Source organism: Danio rerio, chromosome 11 (genome assembly GCF_052040795.2).
Source record: "Danio rerio strain M-AB ecotype USA chromosome 11, GRCz13ab, whole genome shotgun sequence".
Lineage (NCBI taxonomy): Eukaryota > Metazoa > Chordata > Actinopteri > Cypriniformes > Danionidae > Danio > Danio rerio.
Genome location: NC_141031.1, coordinates 34,764,861 through 34,782,770, shown reverse-complemented (window position 1 = coordinate 34,782,770; position 17,910 = coordinate 34,764,861). Strand labels below are relative to the sequence as shown.

The window sequence follows — 17,910 nt, the reverse complement described above, 5'->3', positions numbered from 1 at the left end:
AGCTCTGATGGACGAGACCCTTAAGTGGATATTAAGATCGGTTTGAGTGCTGACATGAAACATACATAAGCTGAAGATTTAATAATACACATCACAAGTTCCTTATAGAGTACACAAGTGTCTGCCGCCATTATTGTTAATTTTTTTAAGCAATTAAATTGTTGAGAAGTGAGAGTATTTCAATCTTCTTTGAAACTCTGTCAGTGGCTTCTGTTAGAGTGGGGCAGTTTTTTCCACATTATTAAAGTTCTGCTGCGCTCCCACACAACATTTTTGTTAGAAATGATCAAATACAAATGTGACCTTATTGAGTGCAACTAGATGGCATGTCTGACCTGAAACGCATGCACCACGACAATGCTTGCACTATGAGAGAAACATGCACCTTTATGTGGCGATTCCATAACTTGCTACTTCCCAAGTGAAAGAGCCTTAATAATGGGTCCTTGTAACTACATTGTGTGGTTAAATACTAATTTATTTCCCTTTTTAATTATTTATTTGTGCATATATCCATTTTGCAGGAGTAACAGATATTTTAAAGTATCATTCACTTATCAAATCTTGTCCTGTTGTATTAGGTTCTGCAAGTGCAGCTCTCAGGTCTAACAAGCAGTCAAAAGTGAAGGAGAACTGGTGCACTGGACTCATTGACAGCATGTGCTAGAGTTGCACCATATTGGAAAAATCTAATATTGTGATTTTTTTTTTTCACAATAAATATTGTGATATGAAAAGATGGTTTTAATAGCTCTTGAATAGCTAATTGGTGTTTTCTAGTCTAACAGTAATTAGGTACAGTGTTGCCAGATATACAGTATCTGTTCAAAACCCACAAAACGCACAAAAAAACACCCAAAATATTAGATTAATGTTTCATTTAATTTTAATTTATTTACATCGGAATTAAATTAGTTACTTTAACTGTCATATTTTTTAACCATACAGTACCAGCAGTCACAGAACCACAACGTAACCAGATCCCATCGAAACACTGCCCCCTCTCACCCACACACTTTGTGTAGATTACACTACCTATTGGAGTGTTTTACTTTCAAAATGGGGTATACATTTGTCTTATTTGGTGTTTTTAAATTGTTTTGAACATAATTAGGTGCTGCTTTTCAGACTAAGCATCTATGTTTGTTCTTCCTGTCAATTTTAGGAAAATGATCGATAAAAGTGTCATAATAAACTGAGGTTAATTTAACTGCAGGTGCTGCGTGATGCGAAGGGGAGTTTTTGATACAGCTTTCCTTCACCTCCTCTTGCGGGTGGGCCCACACAATTTGCACTATGCACTGGTCTCTTCTAACTTGAGGGAGGAGCACACAGTTATGTTTAGTTGAATTAAATGCAAACAAAAGTCATGTTTCAAAACCACCTAAATTGTCAACCCACTAATGCCATTTTTTACCTGCACAATCAAATTAAAAACCGCTCAATCCGGCAGCACTGATTAGGTACAAAATGAAATAATCGCAATGCAAAAAAAAAAAATGCTTTTCTTTCTTTGCTTTGTCCTGTTTCTAGACCAAATACTGAAAAATTATTTGATCAACTAAAAATATTGCTTGTTTTTATTTGTTTATTTCCCGTTAAAACAAGCTAAATTATATGTCAATGTAGCATGTCAAATAATCTGGTTTCTGCTCTGAAATATATACATTTGGACAAGAAACAAGACTAAAATTCTAAGTTAAAAAAAAAATAAATTGTTGCATAAATCGTATCAATTCTGTATAAATAGTTATATAAAATAAATCTTTGTTACACCTCCAAATTTTTTTGTGATGAAATGTTCTAAACTCTCTTGAAATGCTCAGTCACAAGCCTTAAAAACACATGCAAACTCAACAAATCACGTGTTCTGTGGCTCCTGGTGAACTATATTAAAACTCAACGCAGATCTTGCGATGTGACTATTCAATATAGATTATGAAATGATATATTGTGCAGCCCTAGCAAGTGCTCAGAAAAAAAAAAAAAAAACATTTTAAAGGGTTGCTATTAAACCAATAGTGGACATCAAATAGTGAAAAAAGTTGGTAACAGTTTTTACTTAATTCATCAAATTATAGCTATACATTTTTTAATATATTAACAATAGTATTTCTATTAATTACACCTGCTGGGCCCCTCTGTAATATTGCTATGACCCACGGTTTGAGAACCCCTGTTCTATGTAGTAAAAAAAAATAAATAAACAAATAAAATAATAATGACATCTAATAATTAGAGTAGATGATAAAATAAGTCATGCTATGAAGCAAATCAGCATATCTGAAAGACTTCTGAAGGATCATGAGTCCCTGAAACTGAAATAATGGCTGCAGAATTTTTGTCTTTGGAAGACAGGATAGTAGTGCACTTTTTGAAAATATTAAAACTTTTATTTTAAGCAATATCTCATTTGCATGCACTATAATTAGCTTTTTTCTGTTTTTGATCAATAAAATGCAGTCTTGAATTTATTACATACTTATTTTAATAACATTTAATTGTCTTATCAATCTGGAACGGTAGGGTAAATAATGATAAATACAGTACAAACAAGATGATACAGATAAAATGTAGATTCTGTCATCATTAAGTCATGCTAATATTATTTCAAACTAAAAAGAGACTTGCTTTGCATGGAAAATGTAAAACAATATATTAAAAATGTCCTAAAAGCAGACTATTTACGCTATTTATGTTCTCTTAAAATTATATACAGTAATTTCTCTGTGTGAAGTGGGGGCCAAAATAAAGGACTCCTTTTCAGACCTTCTGCCCATTATTATCTGAGAGTTATGGTAGCAAAAATTTTAGTGAACGTTCTTCAGATGTTTGACTTACGAGTTTCACAGGAAAAAAAAGAAAGTAATTTGATTTTGGCACAACATGGGCGAGCAAATAATGACTGACATTTCATTTTTGGGTGATTTCATTAGAAAAAGTCTGAATGAGAGCGTGTCCGCATACAGTCTTTGGTCTTTTATCGGGTCTTCTAGGCGACATGATGAGCAGCAAGGCATTTCATTATCCCGGAGAGAGTCACAAGCACAGTGATGGCCGCTCTCGGAGTTTTAGCACCACAGAGAGGAGAAGGACTGAAATTCGTAATGAATAAAATGGATGGCTAATAAGAAAGAAAGAGAGAGGCAGATCAAGCCCGATATAAAATCCAATGTTGAGTAACCATGGAAACCTAAATAAATCTCCATGACTGCTGTGTAATTAATTATACTTCCCTTCTGCCCCTCTAGACCTAAATCTGACTATTTCACCAAAACATTATCATTAGACAAGCCACCATAATGCTAGGGCAGATAGTAGTGTTATCTAATCTTTATCATAGATCATCATATCTTAATTGTTTTAATAATGTGAGAGCAGAAGTCACTCACTTTGACAAAACAAACAAAAATATATTTAGAAAAAAAAAGAAAAAACACTGCATGAAGCCTATCAGATCCAGTTCGACTATGACTGAAGTTGTGTATAAGATATAGTTAATATCATGAACATGACTGCAGCTATAATGAATCTCAGAATGTTAGCTGTAGGGCTGCAAAATATATCGTTTCAGCATCGATTTCATAGTGTGCTAATCTGCAATAGTCACATCTCAGGATCTGCAATGTTGAGTTGTGATTGTAATTAGCCAGAAAAGACAGATGCCTGCATGTGACTATGAAAGATTTCGAGCAAATTAAAAGGTGCCTTATAATGAAGATCTGAATATACCAAGGCATAGTAGAACAACAAGAGACTAGTATATGGAAATGGACATACCGTGAGCCTCAGAAATCATTGTTTACTTGTTATCATGTAAATTCCATGATTGTAAAACCCTGGTAAACAAATCAGAAGACAAAATGAACTGTGACGAGACTCACAGGGCATGCCTTCCACATTTGCATCTATGCCTACTTTAGGTCATTCATCCAGTCCTGACGAGCAGCCACATCATCAAGAGAATACGACTCGTGTGCAGCTCTTGAATTATTAATATGCACGCCTCAGGCTGTGGTTGATAAGCAGTAATGTTTTTTAGCAAGAAAACAATGATCGTGTTCCCCCATATTGAACTTACAAAGTATGTGGGACTTTTATTTTGAAAACACAACCGTAGAATGATGTAAGGATGAAACAGTACACACACACACACAAAAAAAAACATGTATTTGTTCATGAATTATGTTCTTAACCAATCATTTGAACATAAGTGACCCATTTGTAAAATAAGTCACTTGCTGTGCAAATGAATGAGTGATTTTGAACAATTCCTTTTAACCAATGAGTTTAATTAATGATTAAGTGAATCAAACCTTAAGGTAAAAATTTTTGTGTCAAATATATATGACAATCTTAAGCACAAAAACACACTTGCTATAAAATTGTTCCTTTATGCCACGGGTGCTCAATCCTGTTCCTGGAGATCTACCTTTCTGTACAGTTTAGCTCCTACCCTGATCAAACCCACCTGAACGAATTATTAGGACCTGACATCCACTTGATAATTACAGACAGTTGTGTTTGATAAGGGTTGCAACTGAAATCTGCAGGAAGGTAGATCTCCAGGAACAGGATTGAGCACCCCTGCTTTATGCTTAATAAAAAAAAAAATATGAAAAAAAGATGTTAAAGGTTGAAAGACTCACATATTTGTATCAAATTGTTTCAGTACACAGGGTTCATACAGATTTTTACTACTAAAATTCCATGAATTTTATAGTACTTTCACGTAAATTTTCATGACCTAATGTTTCATGTAATGTCTATGTATGCAAGGTATATAATAAGAAAAACAATAAACGTTCAAATGTATTACAGCATTATCATAAAACATGCAACAATCTATTTTGCTTGCATGTATCTTATATCAATGTAAAATTAATTTAGATAAAGCTTACACAGTACTAATAATGTGAGAGCATATTGGCAAAGGACAGAAAAGAAGTAGACAACTAACCTATATTCAAAATTCCATGACTTTTCAAGGTTTTCCATGAACTTTTGAACCCTGACCACAGGACTTTTGGTTCAGTGCACGTTTACCGAACAATATTGAATGCCAAACTTTTTTTACACACAGAACAAAGTTCAAATCCTACATGGACATATTAAGAGGCACACTACATCTGTATAGCTCTTTTATTCATTGTTATTCCTCTGTTTCTTTTATTTGAATGCACCATACATACAGCAAACTAGCCACTGTTTACTTTTGTCTGTATGATTGAAATCACAGAGAAAGTTAAGCTTATTCTACATTATATGACAGATCTGTGAGTGTGTCTGAGCTTCTAACAGAGCTTCTAATCATTTATTATTGCTTGATTTCTCAACTATGATGCTTAGTTGTTCAGTCTATTTCAGTCAGTAATGAGAGCCGCAACACTGTCCTGACAAACACATCTTTGCTGATGAACACTAGTGATGCTGTAATAAATATCCGAAGGCACTGTAATTTTGTATTTTACACAACTTTGACTGATATGTATAGCATATTATTGGATTCATGCAGCAAATGTTTAATAAATTGCCACATTTTTTTTCAAATGACTGAATTATATTTAGATCTGTTCACATTGTATATATTTTAACAATAAAAAGGTTATGTTTTTATTTAATACATTTAATAATCATTTTATTCACAAAAATAATTTCAATATATTTACTTTTTAGTTAAATTAAGCAGTCGTTTTTTTTTTGTTTTTTTTTTTAAGATTGATTTGATCTGTTGCTATTCACTAATGTAAATTACGATTTTAAGTTTTGCATTTCTTCCTATCCAATATATGTTTTTTGTGAGTGTGTGTGTACTGTTCCAGCCCTACATCATTCTTTGTCTACTGCTAAGGTGTTCTGTGTGCAATAGGATACAGATATAACCCATTAGCATTACATTAGCAAACCTGACTAAATGGAAAATAAACACTGTCCTCTTACCGACAAGCTCATATATGTCTGCATTACGTCATTACTCCGAGACTTATCTCAGAAAACAGAAGAAGAAGCCACAAAGTGGTTTTTGGTCTCTGCACTTTGATAGATGCCAGAAGATACGACTATTGTGGTCTTGAGTGCTTGATAGTGTTAAATCAAATGAGATCTTCTCCAACGGCAGGCGTCTCCAGTGAGAGCCACTTTAGATGGGCCGACCGATAGGGGTCAAGGTAACGGGAAATTTGCGGGAGGCGAGTGAAGGACGCACAAGCAGCAGCCGGACGCTCCAGTCTGATGGTGACTCAGCTTTGGCTCCTTTACAAACTTCAGACGAACATAAATTATCATCTTATCGGCTTCTTCCCAAAAACAGAAAGCAGGAGGAGTAGGTTTGATGGAAAATGCCCATGGTTCAGGAATAAAACGATAAGCAGAAGCAAATAATTCACAAAAAATGAGAAGGCAGAACACATAAATGACTTTAAGGCTGGATGAAATTATAACGCAGTTGGAAGTTCTCATAGACTACATTTAATATGTCTCTAGGAAACCAGAACCAGCCTCTAGATTTCATGCGTTTGATTCAGTGGTTTGAAAGCAGTAGTTTTAGAAATGCGTAGGCTTGCATCTGACAATGCTTTCAGCCACAAAGAGCGGCGTTTAACATATTTGACAAAATTTTAATACATTGGAGTACTTTGTGTACAGAAAATAGAGACAAAAGTGTGTCTGTGTGGGCCTGGATATGAAGCACAAACGGCTGCTGTGACTCAAATACAAACTCTTTCACCATGTACGAACCTTGCAGAGTGAGCTGAGGTTGTAGCCGAAAGACTGGGCGTTCCTTGATCCGGCGTTCATAAAGTTCCCCGTGAGCAGAATGAGCTCCAGGAGCCGGCTGAAGGATTTGCTTTTCCTCACCTCATCGCAGGCTGCGTTCACCGCCATGATGTCTGGACGCAAATGATTGACCTGCTCCTCAAACTGCAGCTTGAACAGGATGGAGTTGAGCCTGGGTCTCAGACGTTTCACACTACTCATCTAAAAGACAACAAAGGTGAAAAGAAGCAGAAATTTCAAAATGTTTGTTTGTGATATAAAATCTAACAATGACACCAGTAAATAAAATTGTGCATGCATTATTTGTTGTCGAGTTAAACAAGTACGCTAGGAGAAATAAGTATTGAATTTCTTTCTCAGAAACATATTTCCAAAGGTGTCGTTGACTTTTCACTGGATGTTGGTAACAACCAAAGAAATACCGATATGCAAAGAAAACAAAGCCAACTACTGTACAAATTAAGTGTAATAAAATGAGGTAGGGAAAGCTGAGACAGCAACTGAAATCTCTCAGTAGTTCTTCAGCAATCATCTGCCCTTCATCTTTGTAAGTAAATATTAGCTGCTTCAGTCCAACATCTACATTATCAGAACGATATAGATGAAATAAGGGTGGATATTTCAGCTAGACAATGATCCAAAACACAACCAATGAAACTCTCAACAGGTTACAGAGAAAGAAAATCAAGCTGTAGAATGGCCTAGCCAATCACCTGACTTGAATTCAATAGAGAATACAAAAAAAATGAAGATCAGATTTGATAGACGAGATCCACAGAACCATCAAGATTATTCCACTGTTGAAGTCTGTGAAAAAATACTATCACACCTGAGCAATTCATGTGACTTGAAGCTGCCATCACCATAAAAGTCTTTTATATAAAGCAGTGGTCACCAAACTTGTTCCTGGAGGGCCGGTGTCCTGCAGAGTTTAGCTCCAACCCTAATCAAACACACCTGAACAAGCTAATCAAGGTCTTACTAGGTATACTTAAAACATCCAGGCAGGTGTGTTGAGGCAAGTTGGAGCTAAACCCTGCAGGGACACCGGCCCTCCAGGACCGAGATTGGTGACCCCTGATATAAAGTATTAAATACATTTCAGTAGTACTTTCTCCTTTTGTCATTACATTGTTATTATTTTTTGGGGTATTTGTTATTTCTATGCTTATGTTCTTTGGGTTTTTACCCAAATATGGTTCAATTCCATGTTAACAGGTCCTTTAGAAATAATATTTGCAGGAAAAAAAACATGCTGTGTTCAATACTTATTTACCCCTCTGTATATTTGCAGTCCTGCTGCTTTACAGTGCATAAATATATGGAAGATTTTTTTTATTGCAAATAAAAAATTTAAAGTAGGCTTTGATTTTCTTACTATTTTTATTTACCATTTAATTGTACATTAAGACTACAAGAATAAGGCAAGAATTGCATATAGTAAAAGTGCAAAGCACATATTATTATGTCACACTTGTCTTGCAAAACTGCTGACAGCATCAGATAAACGGTTCAATTTAAAATGTTTTCATTCATGTCAAATTGCTTTTCAATAATGAGTACAACAGCAAGTGTAAATGTAATCCAAAGCCTGCATGCAAATATGTGTCTATGTGTATGTAGTGTGTATTTAAGTGTTGGGAGGGAGGGTTGAGGACGACACAATTTGCCCCATAAAAGCCAATTAGTTATCACAAATTAAGGGTGTAATTAAGATACTCCAATACCGAGATGTGATTAATATGTCTAGAGTTGTTTTCCATAATCAGATATCATCTCGCGTACTTGCACGCACAGTGCAATCAGTCTGCATGTGTGTAAAAATAAATCCAGGGAGCATTTCATCATCCGAGACCAAAAAAAAAAAAAAAAAACTAAAAGCACAACAAATCCAAACTGAAACAAAGGAGCTGATGGAAAGGGGGAAATAAGACGAGAAAAAGAAAATAGGGCAAAGTGAAATGCCTAATTTATGTGCTTAAATATTCAGCACACTTTTAGCAGCCATCTTCTGTGTGTCAGACAGAGCTAATCTGCAATAAAACAGACTCTGAATCAAACCTCTCCCAACTTTAAAAAATTGATGAGGATGTGTACACTCTCCCCTCAGAAATGATGCCCACAATCACCACATACAAGTAATTATTCATCAAAGTGTCTAGTCGAGAGAATGGCAGATAAACATACACTTGCCAGTCTTTTTTTTTTTTGGGTACACTTTTGCTTCAACTGCCTAAATGCAGTATTTCCTAACCCTGCTCATGGAAACACACCAACAGTATATATTTTGGATGCCTCCCTTATCTGACCCCTTCATTTCAGGTTTTGAAGTCTCTTCTATTGTTCTGATGAGTTGATTCAGGTGTGGTTGATTGGAGAGAGGTTGAAAATGTGTACTGTTGGTGTACCTTCAGGAACAGGGTTGAGAAACACTGCCTTAATGGATCCAGATTTCTGAGTTTCTTAGCAGCAGAAATCATCATATTTGGGTAATCTTAAAAAGCAGTTTATTTATTTATTTTTTCCCCATTCCTGTTTGCTCAAACAATAAAAAAAAACTCAATGATAGTGTTTTCATGAGTTTAAAAAAATATATATATATATTTGTGTGAGACTGGTAACGGCATCAGGAAATGAAAAGGAAATCACCCCTTTCACACAGTGATACCGGTAAATATCTGGAAAATTTGAGGAATGACTTTATCTGTAAATTCTAATATGTGCTGTTCACACAGGCAAGAATGTACCAGAATTTTCCCGGAAAGGGCCATTCACAGATCTATTTCAAAATACCGGTAAGTTCTGACGTCATTAACCGAAAATGAGCTCTAAACATGAAGGGGGTCAGTGTTTTTCTTGATGCTTTCACTTTTATTTAAAACTTTAGCATTCATGCAGTTGCTTTTGTCCCAGAGATGGACCAAATAATGGATATCGTGAACAACATTGATAAAAAGATATGGAGATACACTTTCACATACTGAGATGTACGTTTGAGTTTGTGCTGCAGCTTGTGAGATCCATTTTAAAACAAAAGACTCCCGGTGTTGTAGGCTACTCAGATCTCACAGGAACGCTTCTTCACATGCACGCACGTCAAGTAGGTACACTCACAGCGGTTTATTATTCATAAGCATGTTATCAATAATTTTTCCCAAAGTTGGCACAAATAAGGAACATTATATGACTAACAAGTAGCAGCTAAATGTGTCTGTTTATTTTCATAAACAGCTTTGATGTGAATTCGTTTGATTGGTCAGAGTAGACATCTACGTCAGCATGTTCTAAACATGAACATGAACAAGCAATTTTCCTTCAGCATTCCCACAGAGCAGCATTCCAGGAAATTACCGGTAATGTTGCAACTTCTTTTTCTAGAAAATTGTCAGAACAAATTTACCGGTATTTTCAAAAAGGGCCTGTTCACACATGATTAATTTCCAGAAAATTGCAGGTAATTTTGAGGGTATGTTCAAAGTGGGGGGGTAATGTCAAATTTACTGTTCCGCCCATAGAATAGACTCTGGATTGGAAACAGTAATTATCATTATTTCTCTTTTGTTATTTTTAAGCAAATAACGGTTCATTCTGCTGTGGCAACCCCGGATTAATAAAGGAACTAAGCCAAAAAGAAAATTAATTAATGAATTTTTTTTAATGCAAGTATGTAATACAAAGTATAGCTACTTTTTTTTTTATCAAAATATTAAAAACTTTCAAGGATTTAAAATGCTGATGACAATTAAATGCATCATCACATTATGCAAAGGGTCAATTCTTCAAGATTTACCAATGTTGTGGAAAAAACATTTTGGTCTATATTTACATAACAGCATCACACAGTTGCTGCAGATTTGTAAGCTGCACCTTCATGATGCAAATCTCCCGTTCCACCACACCCCAAAGTTGCTCTATTGAAGTGAAATCTGGTGGCTGTGGAGTCAGTTTGAGTAGAACTAGCTCATAGTTACGTTTAAGAGACCAATCTGAGATTATTTGAGCTTTGTGACATTTTTTTACCCTGCTGGCAGTAGAACACTGATCAGGTCTCAGATCCTACAGTGGTCATAAAGGGATGGACATGGTCACCAACAAACCATAGGAAGGCTTTGGTGTTGAAACTGTGCTTAGCAAGTAAATAATCACCAGGCCAACACAAACACCACCAGCCTAAACCACTGATACATGGCATGCTGCTGCTGTAGCTCATCTGCTTCAAGGTTTGATTTGCTGTGTTCAGAGATGCTCCTCTACAGACCCCAGTATTAATAAGTATTAATAAATATGTGTGCATCAATATGGTGTTCCTTACTATCAGCTAAACCAGTCTGGTCATTATTCTCTGACATCAAGGAATTGTCACTCACAAACTTACCGTGATATTTTTAATCCACTTTCTAACCCCTATTACTGTGCAATTTGGGCCAGCTATTTGACAAAAACAACCATATAACATAGAAAAACACATTCCCCCCCCCCCCATTCCTATGCTTAGTTGTACCTCAGATTGAATAATTATTATTATTATTATCATCCAAGTAGAATGAGAAAAAAATACATATTATTTTAAGAACAAACAGCTACTTTTGTTTTCTTCTTTAGAATAAGCGATGCACTGATAAACTGTATACAACAACACCAGAAAAATAAAGACACTAAACAGGGTCAATTTAGACATTATGTTGTCTAGACATTTCACACCTCAATTAGAATGGCATCTTCAGTAGCAAATATTCTCTTTGATCAGTGCTGGGTGCCTTTTCGCAGTCTAGTTCAAAGTAACACATTATTTCTGAACAAAAGCAGCTATGTATTTGTGGGTGTTTCTTTAACTACAGACAACTCTGGCTTTGTGGACTTCAAAACCTGTTTACCTAGTCACATTGTTAAAATATAAAATGTATTTATTTAGTTCAACAATCAAACTGACAGTTCATAAACAACCATTTCATATCTCATTAACTCATTTATTTTATTATTATTTGTTTATTTTATTATTTCTTTCACTTTTTGTTTAAGCTAGACGAGTTAAACACTTTGGACAAAAGGCAGAGTGATTAAGGATATACCAGAAAAGGGATTCAATGGCCTGAATAGGAATAAATTGGATAGCAAAAAAAGGCAATAAAGAGACTGTATTTGTTTGATTTGATTAAGGGATACTGTAATATATTAATATAATAAACAATTTAAAAATGGTTAATGTATTCATGTGATAGCAAGTTTCCAGACATAAATCAGTAGACATTAATAAACTGGTGGTCATAAATATTAATGCTGAAAACAAAAGTGCCACGAAACAAAACACTGAGGATGTTTACATGGACATCAATACTCCAACTTAAATGTGGTTAAGACAATACTCTGTTTAAGAGTCTACCATGTAAACAGCTATTTTTGATTACCTCAATCTGACTAAGCCATAATCGAACTAAACAGAAATGGAATTAAGACATGTAGACTGTAATTATTTTAGTGGCTTTACTCTTTCCATACATTTTAAGACCTTAAAACCACTTTAGGTTTTAAGGAAACACTGGCAAGATTGTAACTTGCAGTATACTTACTAAATATTAATGTAAGAAACTAAAATATTATTCATATACTAAATAAAATGTACTAAATCTAGCTAATTCAGTAGGTATAGGCCTATAGAACTGCAGAAATAACAGTGTTGCCTTGATTACTGCAGTAAACAAAGCAGCATGATGTCAAATCTGGGAGAATTTCATTGATTTCATAAACTACACAGCATCCTGATATTCGCAGATTTAATTCAGGCAAACTTTAGCATACAGCCTTACATTGCATATTCAAAAATGATATAAAATGTAATACCTTTCAAAATAGCATTTAAGATGTTTTAATACTTTAAGGGCCTTAAATTTCTCTAAATTGGTTTATCAGTTTTTAATAGTTTTTAAGACCCCGCTGACACCCTGAGTACAGACATGCAAACATCTTTATCAAGCTATTACTGCCATGTAGGATTTTCGCAGAATTTTGCGACAGGATAGTATATACCAGAGATGCCCAAACTAGGGCCCACAGGCCAAAGTTGGCCCATGATAATCTTTGATTTTGCCCACCATCCTTTCTGAGAAGAGAGTGATGGGAGAGTTGTGGGCGGATGCCTTTAACTGAGATCGTCATTTCTAATATAGCATAACCTTTTTTTAATTGTTTTATTGCTGAGCTACACAAAAAAAAAAAAAAAAAAAACTAAAATGCAATGTTCAATTAGATGTTGCCACAACAATGCAGAAGACATCAGTTCGACATCAAATGAAGGCAAAAACAGGTGCAACTTGACTCGTGTATTCGGCATTGAACTCCATTCTGTTATAAATAAGATTGCTTTTGATTTTACTGTCATAAATTTTTTTTTAATTCTGCATTAGTTCATATAAAGCAACGATTTCAAGTTATTGTTAAATATTATAAATTATCTATGGCAACTTTAACATAATGCAGTTTGGTATATCAACCTTCGGCCCATTGCCCAAAAGTTTGGGCACCCCTGGTCTATACACACATGGCGTGCCAAACTGCAGTTAAAGGAGACAAATTAAAAATTAAACATCCAAAATTGCATGAAACTCCAGAGGAAACATGGATAGTGTGGTGACACAATGACATTAATCGAATTATGTGCTATAACATGAGATCATGAAAAATCATTCAAAAAGCATCTCATGTAAACACCCTAATCATAATATTAGTTTTATTCAGACTAAGACAAATAATTTGATAACTGATATTCCAACGCAATCTCACAGCAATTTGTAACTTTTTCATTTAGGGGCTAATTCGAATGAATTTGTACGATCTAATTCGTACAATTCAGTAAGATTTGCTCATCACCCAATGACGGTTGGGGTGAGAGGTGGGGTTGGGTGCCACGCCTCCTTTTTAAAAGTGAGTTAATTAACTGAATTCGAACAAATTAGCCATTAAACTGACAAAACGTAAAATACTTGCGTTTTCTTGTGAGATCAGGCTGTATATCCATGTAAACGTAGTCATTTCTGTCTTTTCTAAATGAAATAATTATGTTTTAAAGAAAAATTTACAATATGTATACCATTTTAAAGTATACCACATGGTTTCAAACTCCAAAACTAAATAGGAGTTTATTGTTAATTATTATAATTAGTATAATAAACCTTATTTATTTATTTATTTATTTATTTATTTTTTTACTACAGTTTTTTAGTTTACTACACTTTTTAGTTTACTACCTGCAAGTTCAGATTGTATTTGATGAATTACATACTGTTTATTTCAGAAAACAATTTTTTTTTTTTCTTTTTTGCTACCCTTTACATAAACATTATGCATGTTGTGCATTAAAGTACATGAAACCAATTCAAATCCATCCACCCTTAGGGGAAGCGGCATGAATCCAACTAAACTCTACAGCACCAAGTCCTCAAGGTAAGACATTAAAATCACCCTTTAAAGTCTAAGTTCAAATGCACCTGCAGACAGGGTGGAGGTACCACTGGTGTGCTGCCACTCAGCATGTGACAGAATTCAGACGGGAACAACTTTTCAGCTGTTTTAAGAATTATTCTTTATCAGGAAGCTAAATCATCATTTCACACAACCACCCAGAGTGCCTGCTCAACAACAGAGGGGTTTCAAATGCGTGTGTGTGAGCGTCCCAGCAGACCCTGAACACACTCTCTGCATCTCTAGTGTATATGGCCTGCTGGAAGACTCAGTAGGTTTCGGGACAACACACACACACACACACCTGTTTTATCTTCCAGCCTCTATTGTCTGGCTGAGTTCATTTGCCTGATTTAAACTTTTTCTCTTCGTGCACCTTGAACTTAGACCTGCAAAAAAACGGTTGCTACGGCAACAGGAGATTTTTCTTCTCCAAGAGTTTTCCGGTAAGATGTGTAATTCTTTACGCTCAGCTTCACCTGACTAAAGCGAAACAGTTTATCAGAAGCTAAAAATACTGCATGCAGCCATTAAAAGCGTTTATTTGGAGAATCAAAACAGATGGCTAAAATAGAAGCGTCTCAATCACTCGCGCACGCACACACACACACGCACACGCGAGTAAAAAAAAAAACAGGCTTACACACAAACACCTCATAGGATCTTCATGGACTGGTAGTTGCACATGCTATATTGTAAGGTCCACTTAGCAGGCAGCAAACAAAGAGTTCAGAGTTCTAGCTCCAGAAAAGAACAAAGAGTACAAAACTGCTTGCAATGGCACTATGGGAGATTAAGAATTCCCTTTGAACTGGATAGTTCTCTGAACTGCAAATGCATCGTTTCCTGCTGCCCACGCATGCATAAACCGCAGCACCGTATCCCTCATTATATAATAAACACCCCAAACACAATGACAGGCCACACACTGTTGCATGAAACAACTCTCGTGTTTTTCTTTTACTTTCAATTAGGGATGCACAATATATTAGGTATATCCAGATCTGATCACATGATTGGAAATCGGGCCCGATCACGCAATTTCAGAATTGTTCGGAATTAGATGTTACCTCCCGATCAGGACTCACAGGAACATAACCATTTTTAATTTTATTTCTGATGGTAAATTGACTAAACGTTTACTATTTAAGGTTCATTTTGATTACCTAAATGATTTACATTTGCTAAATGCCAGAATAATGAGAGATTTTTTTTGAGAGAGAATTTTTTGTCAAAAGTTTACATGCATTTCCTTGGTATTTTACAGAAATAAACAGTAATTCAATGTCCTGCTATATTTGTTATTCATAATTTCATATACAGAAAACCACAATTTATATCTTTATAGAATGATAATGGTGTTCATATAAACACTATATAAATAAGGACTTTTCCCTCAAACCCGGGGCTGAATTATAGGTTTGAATGCAGACGCGGTGCAGCAGGTCTCTTGCCCTGTCTGTTTTAACCAGTAGCCCGGCTGGTAATATGGAGGATTTAGGCAAACACAGCAGCACGGCGATGTGTCTAAATGTGAACGAACTCCTGATAAAAAAAAAAATTCGCCATTCTCCAATTTTCGTACAGCTCTCCCGACAAAAATGCTTGCTGGACACATACAGCTTTGCTGTATCGCCCCTGACAGCATCGCTGGGAAAAACATGCAGCAAACCCTGTGGATCATGAAGACAAACATGTACGACCCTTCATGAACAGTTAAATACTGTTTGCCGTAGGTCTGTGTCTCACAGCTTGGCACTGGCAGGTCTGCCTTGCCTTCTGAAAGCACTTGCAGTCATGAATAATTAAGAAGCTGGCTCGTCTCATAGGATAAGAAAACTCCGCTATGAATAATAATGAGAAACCAACGCGTCATCTTTACACTTGCAGTTTTGAGCAACGTCGCTGATTTTGATCCCGCCCTAAAAATCATTTTAAACCCGGAAGCTGAAATTAGCTGATAAAAGCTCAAAATTATCCAGTTTTTCCCACAATTAAAGCTAACAGGTACTAACATTGTCTTAACTGATGCTCAACACACACAAATCTGTTTAAATCTCAAAAAAAGTACTTGAGGGTTTCGTGAACCTTTAAATACATTTAAAGATTGTTATGTGTGAAAATACTCGCATACTAACATATGCAAATATGGAAATGCACTGAAAATAGCACAGATTAATTACAATGAAAATGTGCTAGGGGACCCCAAAAAGTTTAGATTGTGTATTAGGTTTTATGGAGATGCAAATAGTAAACATTCATCAGTCTCTGACTAAACGTGTATGAAATCACTCACAACTCATGCAAATACAGAAATGCACTGCAAATAGTGCAGACCACAATAAAAATGTGTCTGGGAAATTTATAGATTGTTTATTAGATTTTATGGAGATGCACCCCCACTGCAGAATCATCCCAATTGATCTTTCAAATAGAGATATTTAGTCATCAGGTCAAATTGTGTTTATACTGCAATATACACTACCGGTCAAAGATGAATTTTTAGCTTTATAACTCCAGTTTTTTTTATCAATGATCCTTCAGAAATGACTGTAATATTATTAATAGTATAATTATTAGTAGTAGTATTAATAATACTAATAATAATACTAATAATAATAATAATTATTATTATTATTATCATCATCATCATCATCATCATCATCATCATTATTATTATTAGTAGTAGTAGTATTATTATTAGTATTATTATTATTATTATTGACTGGAGTAATTATTTGAAACTAGATACAATAAGAAAGCACTTATTTAAAATTGTATTAATTATTTAGCTATTTGAACAATTTTGTTACATTTAATAAATGCCACCTTGATGAACAGAGTTATTTTCTTTACAAAATAATAAATAAAAACATGAAAAAACTGACCCCAAACTTTTGACCGGTAGTTTATATCGTAAAATAAAAAATATCACAATGCTAGATTTTTCCAATATCGTGTGGCCCTACTTCCAAGTCATTTTTTCCCCACAAACGCAAGTGTCTACGCATTCCAAAAGGTCTTTAAAAGTCATGTGTAATCAGCCTAAGACAATGGAGCTGAACAAACTGGTTAGATGGTCATGTTCGAAAAACCCATAATTAATTTGTGGATCTTTAGCAGGGTCGGTCGCTGAACTGTGGCCTGGGCAATTGAGCTGACCGATTGACCAATTATTCAGCAGTGAACATTATGTACTTAAACCATGACAAACCACACCAAAAAAAAAAAAAAAAGTAATGTAAAGTGGAGCCTGATAACATTGCTGAAAGTCGAGACAAGCTCTAAAATTGTGATCACACATTTTGAGGTGAGCTGTCAGAACTAATCAAACATGAAAAAAGCTTTAATTAACATCTCAACTGACAACTCCTAAAAAAAATAAAGCAGAAAATATGACTATTAAACTCAACGCTTGACAGTAAAATCTAAAACAAAGCATTATTTGAATACAAAATACACTGCGTTTACTTTAACTTATAAAAACTGAAAAATAAATTCTAAATGTATAAAGCGTTCTTAAAAAAATGAGCCAGGTCAATGTGCACAAGACAAGCTATAACTTAAGTTTTTTCCAAAAGTGTAAACACGGGAACTTTCAAAACATTGCTGTATTTGTTGGAGCAGCCGGCTCAACCTAGAGTATGTAACCAGTTTAAACTAACAAAAGTATGAAAC

The 17,910-nt window shown here is 35.0% G+C and overlaps 1 protein-coding gene and 1 long non-coding RNA gene across 6 annotated transcripts in view; one reads left to right on the top strand and one right to left on the bottom strand.

Annotated features, from left to right (window-relative positions):
* The window catches only part of LOC137496713 (uncharacterized), a 473,958-nt gene that overhangs the window by 39,905 nt on the left and 416,143 nt on the right, over positions 1-17,910 (top strand). The gene's annotated exons all lie outside the window — the stretch shown is intronic.
* The window catches only part of diaph3 (diaphanous-related formin 3), a 478,885-nt gene that overhangs the window by 180,729 nt on the left and 280,246 nt on the right, over positions 1-17,910 (bottom strand). For all 5 annotated transcript variants that reach the window (XM_087272225.1, XM_087272219.1, XM_087272221.1 and 2 more), the window contains 1 exon segment: positions 6,739-6,978. In XM_087272225.1, coding sequence (XP_087128351.1) covers positions 6,739-6,978 — 240 coding nt within the window.